This window comes from Pongo abelii, chromosome 6 (assembly GCF_028885655.2).
Source record: "Pongo abelii isolate AG06213 chromosome 6, NHGRI_mPonAbe1-v2.0_pri, whole genome shotgun sequence".
In the NCBI taxonomy this organism is placed as follows: domain Eukaryota; kingdom Metazoa; phylum Chordata; class Mammalia; order Primates; family Hominidae; genus Pongo; species Pongo abelii.
The window spans coordinates 48,235,219-48,259,480 of record NC_071991.2 but is presented as its reverse complement, the minus strand read 5'-3'; the positions used below and the strand labels follow the sequence as shown (position 1 = coordinate 48,259,480).

General features: G+C 39.1%; 1 protein-coding gene across 1 annotated transcript in view; it reads right to left on the bottom strand.

Moving 5' to 3' along the window:
• AOAH (acyloxyacyl hydrolase) overlaps positions 1-23,469 on the bottom strand; it is a 211,658-nt gene extending 188,189 nt beyond the window's left edge. Inside the window, exon 1 of the mRNA XM_002818049.4 lies at positions 22,994-23,469. Within this exon, the coding sequence (XP_002818095.3) occupies positions 22,994-23,120 (127 nt within the window). The 5' untranslated portion in view covers positions 23,121-23,469. The remainder of the gene's footprint in view (positions 1-22,993) is intronic.
• Between the last annotated feature and the right edge of the window lie 793 nt (positions 23,470-24,262).

Below are 24,262 nucleotides of genomic sequence, written 5' to 3'. Positions count from 1 at the left end.
TAGCCATTCTAACTGGCATAAGATGATATCTCATTGTGGTTTTAATTTGCATTTCTCTGAAGATTAGTGATGTTGAACATTTTTTAATATGCTTGTTGGCCATTTGTATGTCTTATTTTGAAAAATGTCTATTCATGTCCTTTGCCTACTATTTAATGGAGTTATTTAGGGCTATTTTGTTTAATTGTCAGAGTCTTTTAAAAAATTTTTTTAAGGAGGTGTGTTGTATTACTTCCACCTATTGTGGTATTTCCAAACTTTTTTCTATTGTTGATTTCTAATTTAATTTGAGAAATATTTATTTGATTTCAATTTTTAAAAATGAATTGATAATTTTCAACTCTATTGTTGCATTGTCTGTTTTTCTTTTCAACTTTTTCAGTATTTGGGGGCTTTTAAATTAAGTTCATATACATAATTAATATTGACAATTATATATAAATATAATAATTATAATAATTATTATTTCTTACCTGATATAATAGCGCCTTTTTCATTATGAAATATACCTTTTTGTTTTAGGGATTATTCTACATCTTAAAGTGCATTTTTCTGGTACTAATATATTTATCCCTATTCTCTTACAGTTACTATTTTTATGATATATGTTTTTCCATCCTTTTATTTTCAACCTATTGTGTGTTTGAGTCTAAAAGTTGTCTCTAGCAGACAGAGTATACTTAGATGTTGCCTTTTAAAATCTAGTATAACCATATTGTTGTTGATTGAAGTGTGCAGTTCATTCACATATAATGTCATTTTCATATGGCAGCTATTTTTGGACATCTTGGGTTGCTTTTTTGCTCTTCTTGTTTACTATATTTTTTGTGGGAAACAAGTATTTTTTGCACTATTTTACTTCCTCTCATAACTGTTTTTAGTAATTTCTTATTTAGATGTTCATATTTCCAGTGGTTACTGAGATTACAATGTGCATCTTTACTTTATCATAATGTACTTTAAGTTAGTACTGATTTAATTGTGGTAAGATTTCACAACTTTGCTCTAATATTGCTCTATCCTCACCTTGTATTTGGGCTATTTTTGTCATACATTTTATAAGTGTTATAAATACAAAATACAGTCGTATAATTATTGCTTTAAACAAATTTTTATTTTAAAGTAAATTAAGAGAAGTGTTTGTGTGTGTGTGCATATACATATATACTGTTATTTTATATTTATCTACATATTTACATTCCTAGTGCTTTTCATTCCTTCCTGTGGATGCAAGTTACCATGTGGTGTTATTTTCTTTCTGTCTGAAGGACTTCTTTTTTACCATTTCTTGTGTGGCATGTCTGCCAGCACTGAGTCTTCTCAGTTTGGTTTATCTGGGAATGTGTTTATTTCACCTTCATTCTTGAATAATGTTTTAACTGGATTCAGAACTCTTGGTTGATAACTTCTTCTTCCTCTAAGCATTTTAAGTATGGGTATATCTTGGAGATATTCAGTTCCAGACCACCACAATAAAGCAAATAACTCAATAGTCACATGAAATTTTGGTTTCCAAGTACATATAAGAGTTTTACTTATGCCATACTGTAGTCTTTTAAATGTGCACTAGCATTATGTCTTAAAAACAATGTACATATCTTAATTTTAAAAAGACTTTACAAGTAAAACTTGCTAGAGATCATCTGAGCTTTCAGCAAGTCATAATCTTTTTGCAGGTGGAGGGTCTTGCCTCAATGTTGTTGGTTGTTGACTGATCAGGCATTGCTGAAGGTAGGGGTGGCTGTGGTAATTTCTTAAAATAAGACAATGAAGTTTGCCACATTGACTCTCCCTTTCATGGAAGATTTCTCTGTAGGAGGCAATGCTGTTTGATAGCATTTACCCAAGTAGAACTTTTCAAAATTGGAGTCAGTCCTCTAAAACCCTGCTGCTGCTTTATCAACTAAGTTTATGAAACATTCTAAATCCTTTGTCATCATTTCAGCAATGTTCACAGCTTCTTCAGAGTAGATTTCACTTCAAAAAACCTCTTTATTTGCTTAGCCATAAGAAGCAATTCCTCATCCATTCAGATTTTATCATGAGATTGCAGCAATTCAGTCACATTTTCAGACTTCACTTCTAATTCGAGTTCTCTTGCCATTTATATCACATCTGCAGTTTCACCACTGAAGTCTTAAACCCCTCAAAATCATTCTTGAGGGTTGGAATCAACGTTTGCCAAACTCCTCTTAATGCTGATATTTTGACCTCCTCCCATGAATGTTCCTCATGGCATCTAAAATGGTAAATCCTTTCCAGAAGGTTTTCAATTTACTTTTCCCAGATTCATCAGAGGAATAAGTGCCTATGGCAGCTATAACTTTATGTAATGTATTTTTTTTTCCTTTTTTAAATTATACTTTAAGTTCTGGGATACATATGCAGAACGTGCAGGTTTGTTACATGGGTATACACACGCCATGGTGATTTGCTGCACCCATCAACCCGTCATCTACATTCGGTATTTCTCCTAATGCTATCCCTCCCCTTGCCCCCCACCCGCCTACAGGCCCTGGTGTGTGATGTTCCCCTCCCTGTGCCCATGTGTTCTCATTGTTCAGCTCCCACTTATGAGTGAGAACATGTGGTGTTTGGTTTTCTGTTCCTGTGTTAGTTTGCTGAGAATGAGGGTTTCCAGCTTCATCCATGTCCCTGCAAATGACATGAAGTCATTGGTTTCAAGTCTTTGCTACTGTGAACAGTGCTGCAATAAATGTACGTGTGCATGTGTCTTTATAGTAGAATGATTTATAATTTTTTGGGTATATACCTAGTAATGGGATTGCTGAGTTGAATGTTATTTATAGTTTTAGATCCTTGAGGAATCACCACACTGTCTCCCACAATGGTTGTACTAATTTACACTCCCACCAACAGTGTAAAAGCGTTCGTATTTCTCCACATCTTCTCCAGCATCGGTTGTTTCCTGACTTTTTAATGATCACCATTCTAACTGGATGCAAGTTACCATGTAGTGTTATTTTCTTTCTGTCTGAAGGTGTGAGATGGTATCTCATTGTGGTTTTGATTTGCATTTCTCTAATGACCAGTGATGATGAGGTTTTTTTTTCACGTTTGTTGGCCGCATAAATGTCTTCTTTTGAAAAGTGTCTGTTCACATCCTTCGCCCACTTTTTGATGGGGTTGTTTGGTTTTTTCTTGTACATTTGTTTCAGTTCCTTGTAGATTCTGGATGTTAGCCTTTTGTCAGATGGATAGATTGCAAACATTTTCTCCCATTCTGTAGGTTGCCTGTTCACTCTGATGATAGTTTCTCTTGCTGTGCAGAAGCTCTTTAGTTTATAACACCTCTATGCAAATAAACTAGAAAATCTAGAAGAAATGGATAAATTCCTTGACACATACACCCTCCCAGAACTAAACCATGAAGAAGTCAAATCCTTGAATAGACCAATAACAAGTTCTGAAATTGAAGCAGTAATTAATAGCCTAGCAACCAAAAAAAGCCCAGGACCAGATGGATTCACAGCAAATTCTACCAGAGGTACAAAGAGAAGGAGTTGGTACCATTCCTTCTGAAACTCTTCCAAACAATAGAAAAAGAAGGACTCCTCCCTAACTCATTTTATGAGGCCAGCATCATCCTGATACCAAAACCTGGCAGTGACACAACAAAGAAAGAAAATTTCAGGCCAATATCCTTGATGAACATCAATGCAAAAATCCTCAATAAAATACTGGCAAACTGAATCCAGCAGCACATTAAAAAGTGTATCCACTATGAGCAAGTCAGCTTCATCCCTGGGATGCAAGGCTGGTTCAACATATGCAAATCACTAAATGTAATCCATCACATAAACAGAACCAATGACAAAAACCACATGATTATCTCAAAAGATATAGAAAAGGCCTTCAATAAAATTCAACACCCCTTCATGCTAAAAACACTCAATAAATTAGGTATTGATGGAGCATATATCAAAATAATAAGAGCTATTTATGACAAACCCACAGCCAATATCATACTGAATGGGCAAAAGCTAGAAGCATTCCCTTTGAAAACTGGCACAAGACAATGATGTGCTCTCTCACCACTCCTATTCAACATGGTATGGGAAGTTCTGGCCAATGCAATCAGGCGAGAGAAATAGGTACTCAAACAGAAAGAGAGAAAGTCAAATTATCTCTGTTTGCAGATGACATGATTGTATATTTAGAAAACCCCATCGTCTCAGCCCAAAAACTCCTTAAGCTGATAAGCAACTTCAGCAAAGTCTCAGGATACAAAATCAATGTGCAGAAATCACAAGCATTCCAATACACCAATAATAGACAAACAGAGAGCCAAATCATGAGCAAACTCCCATTCACAATTGCTACAAAGAGAATAAAATATCTAGGAATACAACTTACAAGGGATGTGAAGGGCCTCTTCAAGTAGAAATACAAACCATTGCTCAAGGAAATAAGAGAGGACACAAACAAATGGAAGAACATTCCATGCTCATGGATAGGAAGAATCAATATCGTGAAAATGGCCATACTGCCCAAAGTAATTTATATATTCAATGCTATTCCCCTCAAGCAACCATTGACTTTCTTCACAGAATTAGAAAAAAACTACTTTAAATTTCATATGGAACCAAAAAAGAGCCCGTATATCCAAGACAATCCTAAGCAAAAAGAACAAAGCTTGAGGCATCACGCTACCTGACTTCAAACTATACTACAAGGCTATAGGGCTACAGTGACCAAAAGGCTACAGTAACCAAAACAGCATGGTACCGGTACCAAAACAGATATATAGACCAATGGAACAGAACAGAGGCCTCAGAAATAACAGCACACATCTACAACCATCTGATCTTCGACAAGCCTGAGAAAAACAAGCAATGAGGAAAGGATTCCCTATTTAATAAATAGTGTTGGGAAAACTGGCTAGCCATATGTAGAAAACTGAAAATGAACCCCTTCCTTACACCTTATACAAAAATTAACTCAAGATGGATTAAACATAAGACCTAAAACCATAAAAACCCTAGAAGAAAACCTAGGCAAGACCATTCAAGACATAGGCATGTGCAAAGACTTCATTACTAAAACACCAAAAGCAATGGCAACAAAAGCCAAAACTGACACATGGGATCTAATTAAAAATGTATTTCTTACATAATAAGACTTGAAAGTCAAAATGACTTCTTGATTCATGAGCTACAGAATAGATGCTGTGTTAGAGACATGAAAATAACATTAATCTCCTTGTACCTCTTCATCAGCGCTCTTGGATGACCAGGTGCAGTGTCAATGAGCAGTAATATTCTGAAATAAATCTTTTTTATGAGCAGTAGGTCTCCACAGTGAGCTCAAAATATACAGTAAACCAGACACAAACAAATTTGCCGTTATCCTAGTTTTATTGTTCCATTTCTAGAGTACAAGCAGAGTAGATTTAGCAAAATTCCTAAGGGCCCTAGGATTTTCATTATGGTAAACAAGCATTTGCTTTGACTTAAAGTCACCAGCTGCATTAGTCCCTAACAAGAGACAGCTTGTCCTTTGGAGCTTTGCAGCTGGGTATTGACTTCTCCCCTCTAGCTATGAAAGTCATATAGATGACATCTTCTAATAGAAGGCTATTTTGTCTACATTAACAATCATTTGCTTAGTACAGCCACCTTCATCAATGATCTTAGCTAGATTTTTTGGATAACTTGCTGTAGCTTCTACATCAGCATGTGTTCCTTCACCTTGCACTTTTATGTTATGGAGATAGCTTCTTTCCTTAAACCTCTGATAGTTTTATACTTTTTTTTCCAGCTTCCTCACCTCTCCTAGCCTTCATAGAACTGAAGAGAGCTAGGGTCTTGCTCTGGATTAGGCTTTGGCTTAGGGGAATAGCATGAGTGGTTTGATATTCTATCTAGACCACGAAAAGTTTTCTCCACATCAACGATAAGGCTGTTTCACTTTCTTATCATTGGTGTGTTTAGTGGAATAGTGCTTTAAATTTTTTTTCAATAACTTTCTCTTTTCTTTTTTTTTGGCATTCACCACTTGGCTAACTGTTTGGCATGAGGCCTGTCTTGGCTTTTGACATGCCTCCTCACTAAGCATAATAATTTCTGGCTTTTGATTTAAAGTGAGATATGTGTGACTCTTTCTTTCACTTGGGCAGTTAGAGGCCATTGTAGGGTTACTAACTGGCCTAATGTTAATATTGTTGTGTCTCAGGGAATAGGGAGGGCAGTGGAGAGGGGCAGAGATGGGGAAATAGCTAGTTGGTGGAACAGTCAGAACACATACATTTATCAATTAAGGTTGCTGTCTTATATGGGTGTGGTTCATGGCACCCCGAAACAATTACAATAGTAACATCAAAGTTCACTGAACACAGAGCCACACTACAGATATAATAATAATGAAAAAGTTTGAAATATCCTGAGAATTACCAAAATGTGACACAGAGACATGAAGTGAGCACATGCTGTTGGAAAAATGTTGCCGATAGACTTGTTTGGCAGAAGGTTGCCATAAACCTCCAATTTGTAAAAAATGCAGTATCTGCAAAGTGCAATAAAATGAAGCACAATAAAAAGAAGTGCTGCATGTCATTTTACTACCTTCTGGCCTACAAAGTTCTGACGAAAGTTCAGCCATTAGTCATATTACTGTTTTCCTGTAAGGGATAAGTCATTTTTCTGTTTGTGCTTTCAAGATTTTTAGGTTGTATTTGGTTTTCAGAAGTTTGAGTTTGACTATAAGGTATCAAGATTTACTTCTCTTTGTTTATTTGGAGTTTCTTGAGATTCTTGGATCTGTAGGCTAATGTTTTTCTTTTCTTTTCTTTTCTTTTTCTTTTAAACAGACAGGGTCTTTTTCTGTCTCCCAGGCTCAAGAGATCCTCCCACCTCAGCCTCTGGAGTAGCTGGTTACATATCACCACGCTGGGCTAATTTTTTATTTTTTGTAAAGATGGAGTCTTGTTACGTTGCCCAGGCTTGTCTTGAACTCTGGGACTCAAGTGATCCTTCCACCTTGGCCTCTCAAAATTCTGGGATTACAGGTGTGAGCCACTGCACCTGGCCTTTCCCTCATTTTTAAAAAGGTGTTAATCATTACATTTTCAAAGACTTTTTGCTCCTCCCTTTGCTCTTTCCTCTCCTGGAACTCCCGTTTTATAAATGTTGAGATACTGGATATTATACTACATGTTTCTGAGGCTCTGCTCATTTTTCTTCAAGCTTTATTTTCTCTATTCTTTGGTTGGGATAATTTGTATTGATGTGTTTTTAGGTTCATTGATTCTTTCTTCTTTGAACTCAAATCTTCTGTTGAGCCCATCTAGTATATTTTCAATTTCAATTATTGATTTTTAAGCCTAGTATTTCCATTTAGATCTTTATTATAATTTTATATCTCTATTGAAATTTTTTCTATTTGCTGAACATTGAACACTGTCACAATATTTTCCTTTAATTCTTTCGCTATGGTGGTCTTTAATTCTGTGGATATCCCCATGACAGCACTTTGAAGTCTTTAATTCACTCAGAGTCCCTTTCTATTGATTGCTTTTTTCATAAGTATGGATCTCGATTTTCTGTCTCTTTACATGTCTACTAATTTTTTTTTTGTTGAAAACTGGAAGTTTTAAATAATGCATTTAGCAACTTTGGATTTTGTCTTATTTTTCTAAGAGTTGTTGTCTCTTCTTTTCTAGTAACTTTCCGGGCTTCAACTGTGGATCTGTTTACCTCGGAGTGTAGAGTTTTTTACATCTCTGCTCATTTATTAGCCTGGCTTTCTAAGGATCACTCCTGTGTCTACATAGCTTAGAGTCATCGAGCAACTTGTGCTGAAACACTTCAAGCTTGTAAGGTGTAGTAACCCTACAATGGCCTCTAACTGTTCAAGTGAAAGAGTCACCATCTGTTGATCGATCCACATGTGAGCTAGGGAATATATTCTAAGTGGCAGCCAGTTCTCAAGTTCCCCTGGGCTTTCACTTTCTGCTGAGCTCTTTTAGGTCTCCTCCCACACATGCATGGTTTCCCAATCAACTAGGGATATGTAGAGAGCTTATCTCAGCCCTTCCATGATGCTCTTCTCCAGATTATTTCCAGGATCTCCCTGCTAAACTTCTGGCTGATCACCGTTGCTTCATCAGGGATCAAACTTTGAGCTAGCAAAGCTGTAGGTTCTGCTTGTTAATTCCCAACGGCCTCCATCACTTTTGGCCAGGAGAGCCATGGATCTTTACAACTCGGTGAAATCATCTGTCCCATCAGCAGTAAACCAGCTGGTTTTTGCAGCCAGTTCCACAGTGATAAAACTACTGTTCTCACTAACCAGGCTGAGGGCAGGGTAGACAGAGCAGCCTCAGGCAAGGAGGCCACAGTATCATTGCTTTTACTGAAGTTCATGCAGTTTTTCAAAAATAAATATTTCTCAATTCATTGTATGCCACTGATGACTTCCTGCGCCCTGAAATGCTTGTGACAATTTTTCCAGTTTTATACTTAGTCTTTTGCACAGACGAATTTCTAACACCTTCATGCGATCATCATCAGAATTCTCTTTTGTACTTATTTTTATCTGAAGGAGCCTAGGGATTTTAGGTTCCAAAGAGCAAGTTAGACTTCTCTAATTACATTTGCATTTTGTTAAATTGCAAGGGTCATTGTAAAAGACAGATTTTTTTTTTTTTCCAAAGCAACATTCAGGCAAGGATTTTCCTAACATTGAAAAACAGCTGTTTTATAAGCCAAAAGGTATGACATTGGAGTGATTATGTTTTCTTTCCAAATTTCCAGAGTGTGAAATCCATGAGAAAAAGCTTGCATATAAAAAACAAAAAACCATAAACAAACCCAAACCCCCAAAAACCCCCAAACCCCAAAAAACTTGTTCAGTCTGCAACTTAATCTTCATCTATTGATTTCCATTATGTATTCATGTCTATTTGGTGAATCGCTTTGGAACTAAGTCACATAAATTATCTCTTGTGATATTATCTGGGTGTTAAGTTTGAAGGCTCTTTTTGGTCTTTTAAAAGCATTTGTATGTGTGGTAGGTAGAATTATAATATTTCTGCCTCCTGGTGAACACATCTTACTTAATTCCCTACTCTGAATAAGGGCAGAACCTGTGAAAATGACTGGATATCACTTCCACGGTTATATTCTGTTACATCGCAATGACAAAAGGATTCTGCATATGTAATTAAGGACTCCAATCAGTTTATTTTGGGGTAATCAAGATTTTCCTAGATGGGCCAGGCATATTCAGGGAACCCTTTAAATGTAGAGTTTTCTCTAGCTGGTTTTGAAAGAAAGAAATAGCTATGCTACTCACTCCCTAGGAAAAGGGGCAGAATCTAGTTATTAAGAGTGATCCCTAACTGATGGCTGGGAAGCAAATGGGAGTTCAGTCTGGCAACTGCAAGGAACCGTATTCTGCCAACAACCAGTGAACTTGCAAGAGGACCATAGTCTGAAATCAGACCGAAGCCCTGACCAACATTTTGACTTCAGCCTTGTAAAACTCTGAGCAGGGAACTCAATTATGTTACGTCCAGGCTTCTGATGTGCAGAAACTGTGAGATAATAAATTTGTGTTGATTTAAGCTGATAAGTGTGTGGCAATTTATCACAGAGCAATAGAAAGCTAAGACACTGTGCAATCTTTCTTTATAAATTAATCTTCCTTTGAAACACCCAAGATTTGAGAATTTCTATTTACTTAAGATACAGGTTGGCATGAAATTATTCAGTTACTCAGGACTTTTTGCCTTACAATAGGTTTAATTTCACAACTTCTAGAGCACAATTTCTATGCATTTCTTTCTTGATTTCCAAAAGAATAGATAATCACAACCCCTTTGTGTCTTTGCTATGTACCAAGCACAGTTCTAAGTGACAGGCTGTTCACATCACCCTGTGTAATTCTCATTTTGCAGATGAGGGGAGTGAGGTGGTGCCGAGGGTGAAGCTATGTCCCCAACGTCACATTTGTACAGAGTGGCAGAACCAGGATTCAAATCTGAGAGCCCCACACTCTGCAGGTCTTAACCCCATGCCTTACTATTGCTTCCACAAGCACATTATAGAAAGTGTGGAAAATTAAAAAAATTACTGAGAAGGAAATATAAATCACTAGTAACGTCTTCATTTAGAGACAGCCATATAATCACTATGACTATTTTGGCATTCATTCTATCTAGGAAAATAGCTCTGTCAATAGAGAGGTAGGCACATTATAACTTAATGGGGATTTTACTCTGCTGAATGCTTTACAACTTTTTCTTTTTCCCCTTTTCCATAACAAATTTTAAAATGTTCTGTATTCTTACCTACAGTATTAATACATTTACAAAAAAAAATTACTTCCTTTGTTCCTGAAGCACAGCATGCTGTCGTCATGGATTCTTTCGGTATTGCTCACTGTGTGACCTTTCCCCAAAGTCACAGGCCCTCCTCAAGAGTGTCCCTGTGGTCTTTCTCTTCAGGTTTTGACCTCAGAGCAATCCAGGAAAGAGAGAGGCAGACAGGTGGTGAAAAATTCAGATGATCAGAAACCTACCATTTGTGCTAAAGTTGGGGTTAAATGCAATGATAATTTAAAAACAAAGGTAGGAGATTATGGAGAAGATAGAGTGTATGGGAACTGCCACGGTAAAGGGCACGTGCAGAGGGCAGTAGCTGTGTCCAGAGAACAAGAGTGGTCCAGCTAGACCTCGAGGATCTGCCTGACCCGTGAGGGTGGAACGTGTGGTAGGTCAGATGCAGGGCCAATGTCCAGATTGCGTGGCTAAGCCAAGACCATGAACCCTACCAACCCCAAAACTTCAATTGCTGGTGCTCTTAGGGCTGAGGACAGAGACCACCTCCAAAGGCTGAGAACCATGAACATCAGAGTGACAGGTAAGTCCTCCTGGAGAACTAAGATCAACTCTCACAGAGGAGGGAAGGAAGAGGAAAAGCTAGTTACCAAAGGAGACTAAATTTAACCACATAAATGGCAAGATGAAATGTTTTCTGCTATCAGCAGAAACAGTGTCTTATGAACAAGCATTTAGTTACAGAGAAATAGAAAGAGTGAAATTTCTGTGTGTCTAAGTTGTGATAATAAATTTTCAACCTTCTGTTGGCTCTGTCTAAATCCTTCCTATTCTTGTCAGTGACGCTGTTATTTTATTGCTCACATTGGCTTGAAATTATGCGGCCAACCTCTGTCTGTTCATCAATCAAACTATGAAGTCATCTTGGACCACTCTGTGTGTGGTATGCGGGTGTGGAGATGGGATTATAACCTGACACTGAAGGCATTTTATATTTAACCAAATGTGATTAAGGGAAAAAGTCAGGTTTTTTCTTAACCTTTTAAAAAGCTTTCTGAGTACCAAATAGTGCTTTTAAAAAAACGAACATTCAGTGAACTAATTTAAATGTCAATGACTTAGAAACACAAGGATTATTTTCCCCCTAAATCACCCATGTAAAGAAATGTTTTGCAAAAATGAACATGTCTTATTATTGATTCTGCAACATTTGAAAAGTGGCAGAAAGAGGCACAGCCTGTTGAAGCATAGTCAACCCCCAGGTTACCCACAAAAGGAATCCCATCAGACTAACAGCGGATCTCTCAGCAGAAACTCTATAAGCCAGAAGAGAGTGGGGGCCAATATTCAACGTTCTTAAAGAAAAGAGTTTTCAGCCCAGAATTTCATATCCAGCCAAACTAAGCTTCATAAGTGAAGGAGAAATAAAATACTTTACAGATAAGCAAAAGCTGAGAGATTTTGTCACCACCAGGCCTGCCCTAAAAGAGCTCCTGAAGGAAGCACTAAACATGGAAAGGAACAACCAGTACCAGCCACTGCAAAAACATGCCAAACTGTAAAGACCATCGAGGCTAGGAAGAAACTGCATCAACTAACGAGCAAAATAACCAGCTAACATCATAATGACAGGATCAAATTTACACATAACAATATTAACCTTAAATGTAAATGGGCTAAATGCTCCAATTAAAAGACACAGACTGGAAAATTGGATAAAGAGTCAAGACCCATCAGTATGCTGTATTCAGGAAACCCATCTCACATGCAGAGACACACATAGGCTCAAAATAAAGGGATGGAGGAAGATCTACCAAGCAAATGGAAAACAAAAAAAGGCAGGAGTTGCAATCCTAGTCTCTCATAAAACAGACTTTAAACCAACAAAGATCAAAAGAGACAAAGAAGGCCATTACATAATGGTAAAGGGATCAATTCAACGAGAAGAGCTAACTATCCTAAATATATATGCACCCAATACAGGAGCACCCAGATTCATAAAGCAAGTCCTTAGAGACCTACAAAGAGACTTAGACTCCCACACAATAATAATGGGAGACTTTAACACCCCACTGTCAACATTAGACAAATCAACGAGACAGAAAGTTAACAAGGATATCCAGGAATTGAACTCAGCTCTGCACCAAGCAGACCTAATAGACATCTACAGAACTCTCCACCCCAAATCAACAGAATATACATTCTTTTCAGCACCACACCACACCTATTCCAAAACTGGCCACATAGTTGGAAGTAAAGCACTCCTCAGCAAATGTAAAAGAACAGAAATTATAACAAACTGTCTCTCAGACCACAGTGCAATCAAACTAGAACTCAGGATTAAGAAACTCACTCAAAACCGCTCAACTACATGGAAACTGAACAACCTGCTCCTGAATGACTACTGGGTACATAATGAAATGAAGGCAGAAATAAAGATGTTCTTTGAAACCAATGAGAACAAAGACACAACATACCAGAATCTCTGGGACACATTCAAAGCAGTGTGTAGAGGGAAATTTATAGCACTAAATGCCCACAAGAGAAAGCAGGAAAGATCCAACATTGACACCCTAACATCACAATTAAAAGAACTAGAGAAGCAAGAGCAAACACATTCAAAAGCTAGCAGAGGGCAAGAAATAGCTAAGATCGGAGCAGAATTGAAGGAAATAGAGACACAAAAAACCCTTCAAAAAATCAATGAATCCAGGAGCTGGTTTTTTGAAAAGATCAACAAAATTGATAAACCGCTAGCAAGACTAATAAAGAAGAAAAGAGAGAAGAATCAAATAGACACAATAAAAAATGATAAAGGGGATATCACCACCAATCCCACAGAAATACAAACTACCATCAGAGAATGCTATAAACACCTCTACGCAAATAAACTAGAAAATCTAGAAGAAATGGATAAATTCCTTGACACATACACCCTCCCAAGACTAAACCAGGAAGAAGTTGAATCTCTGAATAGACCAATAACAGGCTCTGAAATTGAGGCAATAATTAACAGCTTACCACCCAAAAAAAGTCCAGGACCAGATGGATTCACAGCCGAATTCTACCAGAGGTACAAGGAGGAACTGGTACCATCCCTTCTGAAACTATTCCAATCAATAGAAAAAGAGGGAATCCTCCCTAACTCATTTTATGAGGCCAGCATCATCCCGATACCAAACCCTGGCAGAGACACAACCAAAAAAGAGAATTTTAGACCAATATCCCTGATGAACATCGATGCAAAAATCCTCAATAAAATACTGGCAAACAAAATCCGGCCTCATATCAAAAAGCTTATCCACCATGACCAAGTGGGCTTCATCCCTGGGATGCAAGGCTGGTTCAACATATGCAAATCAATAAACATAATCCAGCATATAAACAGAACCAAAGACAAAAACCACATGATTATCTCAATAGATGCAGAAAAGGCCTTTGACAAAATTCAACAACCCTTCATGCTAAAAACTCTCAATAAATTAGGTATTGATGGGACATATCTCAAAATAATCAGAGCAGAGCTATCTATGGCAAACCCACAGCCAATATCATACTGAATGGGCAAAAACTGGAAGCATTCCCTTTGAAAACGGGCATAAGACAGGGATGCCCTCTCTCACCAGTCCTATTCAAAATAGTGTTGGAAGTCCTGGCCAGGGCAATCAGGCAGGAGAAAGAAATAAAGGGCATTCAATTGGGAAAAGAGGAAGTCAAATTGTTCCTGTTTGCAGATGACATGATTGTATATCTAGAAAACCCCATCATCTCAGCCCAAAATCTCCTTAAGCTGATAGGCAACTTCAGCAAAGTCTCAGGATACAAAATCAATGTGCAAAAATCACAAGCATTCTTATACACCAATAACAGACAAACAGAGAGCCAAATCATGAGTGAACTCCCATTCACAATTGCTTCAAAGAGAATAAAATACCTAGGAATCCAACTTACAAGGGACGTGAAGGACCTCTTCAAGGAGAACTACAAACCACTGCTCAATGAAATAAAAGAGGACACAAACAAATGGAAGGACATTCCATGCTCATGGGTAGGAAGAATCAATATCATGAAAATGGCCATACTGCCCAAGGTAATTTATAGATTCAATGCCATCCCCATCAAGCTACCAATGACTTTCTTCACAGAATTGGAAAAAACTACTTTAAAGTTCAAATGGAACCAAAAAAGAGCCTGCATTGCCAAGTCAATCCTAAGCCAAAAGAACAAAGCTGGAGGCATCACGCTACCTGACTTCAAACTATACTACAAGGCTACAGTACCAAAACAGCATGGTACTGGTACCAAAACAGAGATCTAGACCAATGGAACAGAACAGAGCCCTCAGAAATAACGCCACATATCTACAACTATCTGATCTTTGACAAACCTGAGAAAAACAAGCAATGGGGAAAGGATTCCCTATTTAATAACTGGTGCTGGGAAAACTGGCTAGCCATATGTAGAAAGCTGAAACTGGATCCCTTCCTTACACTTTATACAAAAATTAATTCAAGATGGATTTAAAGACTTAAATGTTAGACCTAAAACCATAAAAACCCTAGAAGAAAATCTAGGCAATACCATTCAGGACATAGGCGTGGGCAAGGACTTCATGTCTAAAACATCAAAAGCAATGGCAACAAAAGCCATAATTGACAAATGGGATCTAGTTAAACTAAAGAGCTTCTGCACAGCAAAAGAAACTACCATCAGAGTGAACAGGCAACCTACAGAAAGGGATAAAATTTTTGCAATCTACTCATCTCACAAAAGGCTAATATCCAGAATCTACAATGAACTCAAACAAATTTACAAGAAAAAAACAAACAACCCCATCAAAAAGTGGGCAAAGGATATGAACAGACACTTCTCAAAAGAAGACATTTATGCAGCCAAACGACACATGAAAAAATGCTCATCACTGACCATCAGAGAAATGCAAATCAAAACCACAATGAGATACCATCTCACACCAGTTAGAATGATCATCATTAAAAAATCAGGAAACAACAGGTGCTGGAGAGGATGTGGAGAAATAGGAACACTTTTACACTGTTGGTGGGACTGTAAACTAGTTCAACCATTGTAGAAGTCAGCGTGGCGATTCCACAGGGATCTAGAACTAGAAATACCATTTGACCTAGCCATCCCATTACTGGGTATACACCGAAAGGATTATAAATCATGCTCCTATAAAGACACATGCGCACGTATGTTTATTGCGGCACTATTCACAAGAGCAAAGACTTGGAACCAACCCAAATGTCCAACAATGATAGACTGGATTAAGAAAATGTGGCACATATACACCATGGAATACTATGCAGCCATAAAAAAGGATGAGTTCATGTGCTTTGCAGGGACATGGATGAAGCTGGAAACCATCATTCTCAGCAAACTATCCCAAGGACAAAAAACCAAACACAGCATATTCTCACTCATAGGTGGGAATTGAACAATGAGAACACATGGACACAGGAAGGGGAACATCACACACCGGGGCCTGTTGTGGGGTGGAGGGAGTGGGGAGGGATAGCATTAGGAGATATACCTAATGTGAAATGATGAGTTAATGGGTGCAGCACACCAACATGGCACGTGTATACATATGTAACGTTGTGCACATGTACCCTAAAACTTAAAGTATAATAAATAAATAAATAAATAAGCATAGTCGACCCCACATTTGCTTAGTGTTCAAATGGGACATACTGTTCAGTGCTAACAAATATGGTAAATTGGGGAAGAGGACTTTGGGGCTTTCCACAGCTTCAATCTGCTTTGGGAATACATTTATGGCCACGTCCTCAAGTCTTCTGGGGCTTTCCACAGCTTCAATCTGCTTTGGGAATACATTTATGGCCACGTCCTCAAGTCTTCTGGTTAGTTCCCCACTGTGGGGTTACACTTTGGGATTGGAGCTGAGGTTGTTTGTGATGGGTCTGTAGGCTCAATAGCTCAGTAACTTCTGTGAGGGCTCCTTTTGGAGTATCCCTCCAGTCACAACAATATCCTGCTTCAGTGCGAGCTATCCCCTCATGCCATGAGCCTGGCAGCCATCTCTGTACTTCGAGCTCTCCCCACTCCCACCCGCCCATTAGTCAGTGAACTAAAGACTTAGCCCAAATTCTCTCTGCTGGGAAGCTGGAATTGGTAACCAGAAGGTGAACACACTTCTGTGGGCTGAACTACCACATACGAACTCAGAGCTTGTGGGAGCCAGGAGTCAGCCAAAGGGTGGAGGGCATTAAACCAGCTGGTCTGTAGGTATAGAGATGGAGGCAGCGGCGAGGCGCCAGGAGAGAGAACTCTCTGGGTTCCTGGCAGCCAACATTTTTTGTTTCCTAGCTTGATTTGTAGGCCTGTTTTCTCCTTTTGATTCTAAAATTCACTCTTGGAGTTCTCACAAGCAAATTTCCTCTTTTTCTCTTCTTATTTTTTTTTCTTTTTTGCTTAGCCTAGTTTAAGTTAATTCCCGTTACTCGCAACCCCAGGAATTTTGCTCCTGGTTGCTATATTCGTGGTGAGGAACTTGGTGTCTGGGAAATAAGACAAAGGAACAGGCATATGACAAAGGAAAACCAATAACTGCAACAACAATTTTAAAATATAGGTCTCAGATATGACACCAAAAATACAAGAGACAAAAGAAAAAAATAGATACACTGGACTCCATCAAAATTACTAAATTTTGTTTGTGAAAGGACACCATTATGAAAGTGGGGGAAGGAAAAACAGAATGGGAGAAAATATTTGTGAATCATATATTTGAAAAGAGACTTGTATCTCGAATATATGGAGAACTTTTACAATTCAACAATAAAAAGACAAACCTAATTTAAGAGGGGCAAAAGATTTGAACAGAAATTTTTTTTCAAAGAAGATACACAAATGGCCAATAAGCACATGAAAAGATGCTAACATCATTATCATTTGGGAAATACAAATTAAAACCAAAAATGAGATCTCACTCCACAGCTACTATGATGGCGATAGCAAAATGATGAATAACTAAGTGTTGGCAAGAAGGTGGAGAAGTTACAACTTTCATACACCACTGGTAGAAATGTAAAATGGTGCAGCTGCTTGGAAAATAGTTTGGCAGTTCCTCAAAATGTTAAAGATGGAATTACCGCGTGCCCTAGAAATTCCACTCCTAGGCATATACCCAAAAGAAATAAAAACACGTGTCCACACAAAATCTTGTACATGAATATTCATAGCAGAATTATTCATAATTACCAAGAAGTGAAAACAACTCAAATGTCCACCAACAATGAATAAATAACAAAACCAAGTATGTCCATACAATGGAATATTATTCAGCTGTAAGAAGAAATAAGGTTGATACATGCCACAACATGAATGAACCTTGAAAACATTATGCTAAGTCAAAGAGGCCTGTAGCAAAAGGCCATGTTTTATATTATCGTATTTATGTGAAATGCCCATAGAGACAGGAAGTAGAGTGGTGATTTCCAAGGGCTATAGAGAGAAGGAAATGGGGAGTAACTGCTAAGAGAATTGAATTTTTGGGGGTAGCAGTGAAGTGTTCTGGAATTAGATATTGGTGATCAATGCACAACTCATGAATGTACTAAATGCCACTTTTACACTTTAAAAGAGTGAACTTTATGATACATGAATTATATTTCTCAATAAAGCTGTTATTTAAAACAATATGGGAAAAATATTTTACCCTGATTTAATCACGTCAACAATAACATAATCACAATTAAAGCGAGGAATAAGCCAAGTTTTAACTAACTATGTAACCTTGAACAAGTTACTAATTTCTGTCTTTGTTTTTTCACCTACCAAATAAGGATAATGATAATACAGACTTCATAAGGTCATCGTAATGATTAAATGGGTTAATACACATAAATCTTTTGGAAGATGGCTTATCATACAGTCAGTGTCCAATAAATGTTGGCAATTATTATAATTATTAACTCGCAAATGTAATTTGTGTGGCTGAAGAGCACTTGGCTGTAGTGACTTTCTCCGGGCATCACTCCAGTTAGTCCACATTGAAGTCAGAGAAAAGATGGAAGGTACTACCCCACAGAGAAGTGCTGGGGAGATCAGTAGCAAAACAAACTTTATGAGTAAGAAGCAAATATGATTACTCAACAATAATCTTCATAAAAATGGATGAAACCCAACTAGTTCAGTTGATCTTGATGAAAAATAGGAAGGAAGAACTTCTTCTGTGTGTTGGGAAGGTGATATAAATATTTTATGTTATTATGATCTTACAAATCAAGGCAAGGATATCCTTTTATGATCAAGGTAAGAATTTATGTTGGAATAGCAATTAAAAGACAGCTGACAACTAACAAAAATGAAGAGGGCTGAATACGGTGGCCCATGCTTATAATCCCAGCACTTTGGGAGGCTGAGGCAGACAGATTGCTTGGGCCCAGAAGTTTGAGACCAGCCTGGACAACATAATGAGACCCTGTCTCCACAAAAATAAAAATAAAACAATTAGGCAGGCACGGTGGTGTGCACCTGTAGTCCCAGTTACACAGGAGGCTGAGGTGGGAGGATAACTAGAGCCTGGGCTGTTGAGGCTTCAGTGTGCTATAATTGTACCACTGCGCTGTAGCCTGGGTGATAGAGTAGGACTTTGTCTTTATTAAAAAAAAAAAAAAAAAAAAAAAAAAGGATGAATCATCCTTGCTCAGTTGGGATGATCAGAAATCCAGCTGCCTAATCACATTTTGCTCAGAAAAGTTTCTGTGGCCTGGGTTCTTTCAGCAAGCAGGTGAGTGCAACAGAATCTTTGAGATAACTGAAGCTTCCTTCTTTGACTAGAAATATTCAGGTAGAAATGTTTCTAGAATTCTAAAGTTTTTTGTTTTTTTTTTTGAGATGGAGTCTCGCTCTATCGCCCAGGCTGGAGTGTGGTGATGTGATCTCGACTCACTGCAACCTCTGCCTCCTGGGTTCAAGCGATTCTTCTGCCTCAGCCCCCTGAGTAGTGGGGACTTCAGGCATGCACCACCACGTCCTGCTAATTTTTGTATATCTATATATACTTTTTTTTTTTTTTTTTTTTTTTTTTTTTTTTTTTAGTAGAGACAGGGTTTCACCATATTGGCCAGGAAGGTCTCAATCTCCTGACCTCGTGATCTGCCCACCTCAGCCTCCCAAAGTGCTGGGATTACAGGCGTGAGCCACCACACACGGCCTAAAATCTTAAAGTTTTGAACACTCTTTTTGAGGTTATTACTTCACCTTCCCCAGGTGGCTTTATGAGCGGAGTCCGCAGTGCCCGCTTCCAAGCTGTGAGCCTCTGCCCTGCGCTTCATGGTGCTCTGCTGGCTCTGGCATTGGCAGTTTAAAGAGTTCTAGAGAAAGGGTATTATCAAGGGCACTAAGGGCCCAGTTCAACATTCATTTTAAAGGACTGTAATCTTTACAAGGCTCCAGGTTTTCGTTTTCCTCTAAACTGGACAGTGAATTTCCTGAAGACAGACATTCTAAAAGTCCTTCTTCTTCATCTGTGTATCCCTGGCTCTGAGTGCAGGGTCTTGCATATTCAGTGGCCATGTGAGGAGTGAGTGCACGGAAATGTTTGAGGACCACCTTTCTGCTGGAGGGTTTGAAGTCATGTAATCCTGCTTTTTGTCAGAAAGTTGTTAGGGTGTTGGCAACAAATGTAGAGTTAGAAGAACTCCAATCAACAATTCCTTCTCTTCTCTCCCCTCTTCCACACACTTCTTCCTCTTCCCACCAGCTGCGAGAGAGCGGACCTCACTGCTTCCTGAGATGCTTCCCACATGCAACCCTTTCAGTAGGTATACCCCAGGATCCACTATCAGGAGACACTCGCTCCCCAGCTTCTGGAGCCATTGGTCTGAAGGATTGTGCCAGCATCACAGTCCATTGCCAGAACTGTCTCCACCAATGGGAGATGTCTCAAAATTACAGCCCTCCCCTGTGGTCAGGTCACATCCAGGGACTGTTTGATATGGGAATTCCAAGACCTGCACCTACTTCAGAACAACTCTGAAGAGCTATATTTTAGTCCCAGAGCTCTCAGTGGGATCCACCAGGCCTTCTTTTATGGCTGCAGCACAGCCCACCTTCTCCCTGCCAACCCCACTGCCTTCCTCTCTTGCTGGTCTTTTTGCCAAGAGCACTTCTCCATAAACTCCCCTGCACACACATTTCTAATCCTGTCTCCCCTAAAAGCCAACTTCAAATAGTGAAGCACCAAGTTGGACCACCTTCAGCCCCTGTCTCAGCACATAGGCAGTACTCAGTAAGTGTTCATCACAAGACTGGACTCCTCTGAAGTTGTGAGTTGCTGGGAAAATGGGTGCTAAATCATCCTCAAACCTAATCAGCAACAGAGTCTCCAAGTTCTTGGGGCCGTGAGAATTTGTATGGGCAACCAAAGTGAACCTCTGTGAATGATAGAGATGACCACACATTTCTTGACCCTCTCCATCAAAATGAAGGGTCTCTGCCCCCTCCCTTTGAGTCTGGGTGGAGGAACTTGTGAATGCTTTGAGCAATGGAAGATGGCAAGTAATGCTGTGCCCATTTCCAGACCCAAAACTTGAAAGATTGGCAGCTTCTAATTCCTGTCTTTTGGAATTCTCTCTGGGATTCCTAAGGTGCCAGGTAAGAAAGCTTACTGCCCAAGACAGCCATGTGTGGGCACTCTGATGGCACTCCCAGATGAGCCAACCCTCTAGCCATTCCCTCACCCCCAAGGTGCCAAACATGTGAATGAAGCTGTTTTTGTCAGTCCCAGATCCATCAATCCACCATCCGAATACCACCTCCTAACCTCAGTCACTCCTACATGGAGAAGAAGAATCACCAGCCAGTGTTCGAACAAATTTTTCCCCCATAAAATCATAATACAACAAAATGGTTATTATTGTAATTTTTGATGCAGCAATAGAAAAACCAGAGCAAACCCATCCTGAAATCTCCCCAACACCTCCTTCTTACTCTCTATGACCTCACTGGGAACAGGGCAGAGAAAGGAATGAGTACCTCCTGTCCATTTTACTGAAGTGAAGGTCCAAGGATCTCAGCCCTGACAACTTGCCCAAACTCAAACATTTAGTTTGCAATGAGCCCAGAAGTAAAACTGATTTCATCTGAGCTTTTCTCAAGTATATTTCCATTTGATGGACAGTAGGGTTTTGTTTTGAGAAAAATGAAAATGTTGTAAATAATTATTTAAGGAAACCAAATACTGGGGGAGGATGATCTCCCAGGCATGGTTCTAAGGACCATACACCTCTGCCTTCAGGTCTCTGGAAAATAGAGTCTTGGGGAATCTGGGTCTTAACTAAAATAAGACTTTGGAGGCTGGGCGCGGTGGCTCATGCCTGTAATCCCAGCACTTTGGGAGCTGAAGGGGGTGGATCACGAGGTCAGGAGTTCGAGACCAGTGTGGCCAACAAAGTGAAACCCCATCTCTACTAAAAATACAAAAAATTAGCCGGGTGTGGTGGTGTGCATCTGTAATCCCAGCTACTCAGGAGGCTGAGGCAGGAGAATTGTGTGAACCAGGGAGGCAGAGGTTGCAGTGAGCTGAGACTGTACCATTGTACTCCAGCCCAGGTGACAGTGCGATAATCCATCTCAGAGAAAAAAAAAGGACTTTGGAAGTAGAGATGCATCTCCTAACATGTACAATGACCTGAGGCCATGATTTTGAGGAAGTAGGACTAATTCAGATATATTTCCATATTGTCTCCAGAAACAATTCCTAAGTGTCAGAATCCATGTCCAGATTTTCTATTTGCCGCATGTGGCCATCAGACTTATCCTAGAGTTATTTTCCTGGCTTCTCAAGCTAGGATTCTATTTTAAGGTCTGCTCATTGAACAATTACTTACTACTCAGAGTTCTGAGTCTATGTGGCTCCACGGACTGTGCCATCTAAATGCCACCACTATTATGAGAATTCTCATGTTATGAGAGCTACAATGTGAATATCAAAGATCTTACCTTACTTCCTACTCTCATCCAAAAAACCAAACAGAAAAAACCTCTTGGATATAAAACACTTCATTAACAGATAAGCCAGGAAGCCATATCAGTGCTCAGTGTCTCCAGGTGATCGCCAAATCTGGATTCGCTGAGAGACAGAAGGAAGCTAAGATGGTTGAGCCCTTACTGTGTGCACACGTCACAGATTTACATGCATGGTCACAATTTCCATGGTATCCCTATGAGATGGATCTCATTCGCTTCAGTTCACCAATAAGGCCACAGAAGCTTGGAGAGGGTTAAGTACATTGTTCCAGGTTTCCATAGCCAGTAGGAAATGGGAGAGAAGCGTAGAAGGAGGGCAGTGATTCAAACTCAGATGTGTCTGTATGAGGTCAAAGCCCATGAAAAGCAGTAAAAATTTCAGGTTAAAATAGCCTGAAATAATAGCTACCTATACAAGAAGAAAAAATTCCAATCGCCAATGAGGTGGAAGAATTTTATGCCCAATTTAAACTAGTATGGTTTTTATTCACATAGATGTATGTAGTGTCAATGTCTACTCTTAGACTCTACATTTCTCTATGTCAGTGAGGTTACTGGTGCCTTACTTGGAATCTTACAACTCTTGATGTAATAAAATATGTGATTTATTATGCAAGCAAAGTATTGGACCCCATTGTTATGTCTATATAGAAAATACAAAAATATTTATTTACATACCTACACAGGTGTGCCCATTCGAGTGGCTAGGCCTGGACTGGTCATCGTTGGCTGGAAAGGCCGAGGACTGAAGAGACAGGAGCAAGAATAGAGGCGCCACCATAAGGATTTTCCAGGGGGACTGCATCTCTGAGCTATGCACCCCAAGTGATCACCTGGCTTCGGCAGCTCCCAACTGAGGGATGCTGGAGCTGAGGCTGCAGAATCAATTGATCTCTCTCTCCTTCTCTTCCTCACTCTCTTTGACACACACACCCCACCCTCTCACATACACACTTTTCAATAAGTGTGAAGTGAATAAAAGCACACATAAACACTCACAGACCCACAGCTTGCTCTTGTTGGACCCTGAGAGAGCCACACAGGAAGAGCGGGAGGGAGTCTCTGGTGTGCAGTTCTGCTGAAGTAAAGACTGCAGGATAAAGAAAACCCAAGTTGCACAGTGGCAGCAACTTCCGTGCTCCCTGGCTCAGTGAAGTCAGTGACCATAAACCCCACGAGCCACGAGGCTTGCCGGAACTGATCTGTTGGGTTGGTTAGGAGGCACTTCCCCTTTCATTCTTGCAAAACAAAACAAAACTAAAGCTAAAACTGAGAAGAAAAAAGAGAGAAAAACTAATCCACAAGCACACAACCCTTTAACAATTTGATCAGCAGCACCCACATATTGTAGAAATTCTAATTGGTTACATTCAGAACTTATTTAGTCTTGTTTTCAACAGCTTTATATGGTAAGGTTGTGATCCTTATTTTGTTGTAAAAGGATATTCTGGTCAAATAATATCTTTCCTCTGGAGAAATTGGGTTATTCCTTGAAGGGTCAAGGCCTTTGATTTGGTGTGCAGAAAATAAGCAGTGCAGAAAATAATGGGCAGTTAGCATGGTGGGATTTTAGATCTAATGAGAAAAAACATGGGTTAGAATTAATCAATTCATAGTCGCTAGGCTGTGCACAATGCATCTTTTTTTTTCTCCAGAATTTCAAAGTGTGTTTTGTGGACGATTTGTTAAGAGACTGATTTTCTACTCTGAAGAATAAAACTGAACACTGTCTTTCTGAGGAAAAAAAAAAATCGGAACCAGATCATAGATAAAAGACATATAATCTAAGTGTTTCTCTCTAAAATAAGATACAACAAAATCATATGCCATTCTCAGTCAAGATAAGAGGACAGGGCCAAAGTACCACAGTCTAGGTAAGTGTAGGAGGTCATGTGATTCTGTTTCTCTCTGCTTAGGCTCTGAGGGAGCTTATTACAAATTTTGAAA